This window comes from Myotis davidii, unplaced genomic scaffold (assembly GCF_000327345.1).
Source record: "Myotis davidii unplaced genomic scaffold, ASM32734v1 scaffold462, whole genome shotgun sequence".
Taxonomy (NCBI): Eukaryota; Metazoa; Chordata; class Mammalia; order Chiroptera; family Vespertilionidae; genus Myotis; species Myotis davidii.
Genome location: NW_006293237.1, coordinates 326,920 through 329,996, shown reverse-complemented (window position 1 = coordinate 329,996; position 3,077 = coordinate 326,920). Strand labels below are relative to the sequence as shown.

At 54.9% G+C, this 3,077-nt stretch overlaps 2 protein-coding genes across 2 annotated transcripts in view; both read right to left on the bottom strand.

Moving 5' to 3' along the window:
- Nucleotides 1-746, bottom strand: part of ARHGAP4 (Rho GTPase activating protein 4) — a 26,403-nt gene extending 25,657 nt beyond the window's left edge. Inside the window, exon 1 of the mRNA XM_015566028.1 lies at nucleotides 657-746. Within this exon, the coding sequence (XP_015421514.1) occupies nucleotides 657-746 (90 nt within the window). The remainder of the gene's footprint in view (nucleotides 1-656) is intronic.
- A 313-nt stretch (nucleotides 747-1,059) lies between these two features.
- The window catches only part of NAA10 (N(alpha)-acetyltransferase 10, NatA catalytic subunit), a 5,518-nt gene continuing 3,500 nt past the window's right edge, over nucleotides 1,060-3,077 (bottom strand). The window contains exons 7-8 of the mRNA XM_006766924.2: nucleotides 2,061-2,145; nucleotides 1,060-1,367 (exon numbers count right to left, since the gene is read on the bottom strand). Coding sequence (XP_006766987.1) covers nucleotides 1,131-1,367; nucleotides 2,061-2,145 — 322 coding nt within the window. The 3' untranslated portion in view covers nucleotides 1,060-1,130. The remainder of the gene's footprint in view (nucleotides 1,368-2,060; nucleotides 2,146-3,077) is intronic.

The window sequence follows — 3,077 nt, the reverse complement described above, 5'->3', positions numbered from 1 at the left end:
AGAACAAAGCGCCGCCTGAACCAGCGAGCGAGCGGCAGTGCGCAGACGCAACCCTCAGACCTTACCCCCGCCCCCTAGCTTCAGCTACCCCGGCTGCCTGCTGATCACGTGTCGGGCGCCAGCCAATGAGAAGCGAGCTCTAGCCCAATGGCGAAAAATTCAGCCAGACGGGGGAACAGCGTGCCATCTGCAGTAACAGGGCCATAAGGTAGTGACAGCTCAGGAGTGCTGAGCTTCCCTAGGAGGTGGGCAGCCCAGACAGCCTGCTCTGGGGCTAGGAGCAGCAAGTGATGGCGCTGCAGCCAGAAAAAAGGGCACAGGAACAAATTTGGGGGTTATAGTGAAGCTGTGAAAAATAGAAGGCTTATATTCTGCATGAAATGACAGTATGCATTTGTCAAAATCCATAGAGGGAAATGTAAACCCTGGACTATAGTTAATAATGTATCAATATTGGCTTATCAATTCAATTGTAACAAATGTAACACAATACTAAATGTTAATAGGGGAAACAGGGTTTAGATGGGGTGTGTGGAAAGGCCACACTATCTGCTCAGTTCTGTAAACCTAAAACTACTAAAAATAAAGTCTATTAATTATTTTTAAATTAAGGCTTAGGTTAGGAAGTAGATTCAAGGGACACAGGATCCACTGACCTTTCGGATGCAGGAGACGGAGGAATCAAAAACAGTTGCCAGAACTTCAGCAACTGGGTAGCTGGTTGGGCCATTATCCAGATAGGACATCAGTGGAGAAGCCCGATGAGCAGTTGGACTTAGGCATCTAAAGCCCAGCAAGGCAGTGAAGAGCAGGGCTCAGAAGGCAGATCATCTGTCTCCAAGGTGGGGGTGGCTCCCAGAACTCCAAGGTCTCCCTCCCTAGCGCCCAAAGATGCTGAAAGCCATCAGACTTGGGAGTTCCACCTCCAAAGCCCACACGAAGCTACTCGGACTTTCCAGGATGCGCTGTGCCAAAGGGTCATGAGGTCCAGCCCCACAGGGACACAGAGGGGCCTGAGAGAGGCAATCCCCCACAAATGCGCACACTCGCACACACAAACCGCCCCCTGGGTGAAGTTTATTGTATAACCTCGGGTGAGGATGGGAGGGCCAGGGCAGGGAGAGGAGGCTCTAGGAAGCTGAGTCGGAGGCCTCTGAGCTGTCCTTGACATCGGTGCTCTCTGTGGTCTCGCTGACCTCGCTGAGGTCCTTGCTGTCACCACCGCTGTCCTCGGCAGCCAGGCCCTTCTCCTCACGACCGGGCTCTCCTGAGCTGGGCAGTGAGTTGCCCTTGTTCTCCGCCTTGTTCTCGATGGCGCCCAGCACTGTGTGCCTGCCCTTCTCCTTCAGCTCCAGGTGCCGCCTCAGCTGCCACCAGAAGCCCAGGGAGAAGCAGGAGGAAGATGACAGGGCCTAAGTATCCAGACCATGTAGGCCCTCTCTGGCTGCCCAAGGGAGCCTGTGTCTGTCACTTGCTGGGGGCAGAGGGGAAAATGAGAGGCAGCAGGGCCAGGGAGGAAACACAGGACTGCATTGAGTTGAATCCTGGCTTTGCTCTCCCTGGGGCTGTTTTCTCTCCTGTAAAGGGAGTATGCTCATGCCTCCCTCATCTGGGCTGCTGTAGGACTTGACTTTCTCCTCAGCCCTGTTGTGTCTTACCCCTGAGCCTTGGGGCCGGCCATGGCTGTCCCCAGGCCCCCACTGCTATCCTGGAGCCCTCATTCTCAGTGCATCCAGGGGCCTCCCTCCCTTGCCTCTCACACCACGCCTCACAGTGGCGCAGGCTTCTTCCTGAGAATGGAATCTTGTGGCCTCCTTCAAAGCCCTGACAAAGACCAGCTCCCTACCTGACAGCTGGGGAAACTGAGGTGATGAGCACCAGGACTCCCAGCAACGTAGCCACAATGGCTAGCACCTGATCCATCTTGTCTCTAGCCCATCACAGGCCTCCTACTGTCTCAGGGCCCCTGGGAGCTTCACCTTCCCTCCAGCAGGGGCTCCCCTACTTACCTTGCTCTTCTTTATCTGTGGGGACTGTGGCCCTGGCCCCCTTAGACTTACCTCATCGGCCATCTGGGTGAGATCCCGCTTCATGGCATACGCATCTTCCCCATCTGCGTAGTATTTGGGTTCCACTTCACTGATCCTGTGGGCAGGGGTTGGAGAGAAGGAGGACAACCCGAGAATCAGGGGTCAAATTCTCCTCGGCCTTCTGGCATCATATGCTAATGGGGCAAGATGTCATTTCCACCCAAAGGACCCTTTTGCAGACAAGCCCCATTTCCAACACACAGCCTTCCCTCTGCCCTGTCAAGCAGTAAGTAGTACCCAGCGCCTTTATCCCTCTCCCCACTCCCCGGGTCCTGCCATGGTCCTGCATATCCTAACCTGGTTACCAAGATCTTTCTGTGGCTTCTTGTGAGCTGAAGCCCTGAATTTAACCATCCTCTTCCCTCCCTGCCCTGCTCCCTGTCACTTACCGAGAATGCACTGTCGGTCCCTATGCCTCGCAATTGGAACGGGGAGGAGGGTGCTGCACCCTTTGTTCCTGACAGGCACTGCCAGGCGTGGCCCTGGCCCGAGCTTTCACTGGAGGTGTGCCTGCAGACTTGGGCATCTGCCACTGAAAGGGGGCCTGGACTCGATGGCCTAAAAAGTCCCTGCCATACCTAAGCCCCTGGAACGGTTGATCAGAGGTATCAGCATTTGGGTCAAAGACTGCTCCTCAGATTTTTATCACTGTGGGGAGGACAGGAGGCCCACAGGTGCACCTCTGCCCTTCACATCTGTCACATCCACCCAGGCCCTGACGCCCCCACCGAGGCGATGGAGGTGTTGCAGGGCCATATGCTCTGCCCTAGTTGCATTACCCTGAACTTTTCAATGTGTTTAATAAAAAAAATCTGAATGCAGCCCACCCAGAATCGTGCGTGCCTTCCTGCACAGCCTCACATGGGAACTCTAGACCAGCAGGTCCCATAGGTGGCCACCAGACATGTGGCCCCTTGAGACATGCTGCCAGTGTAAAACACACCGGAATCTAAAGACTTAGCAAAACAAAAGAGGATGGCCTGACCG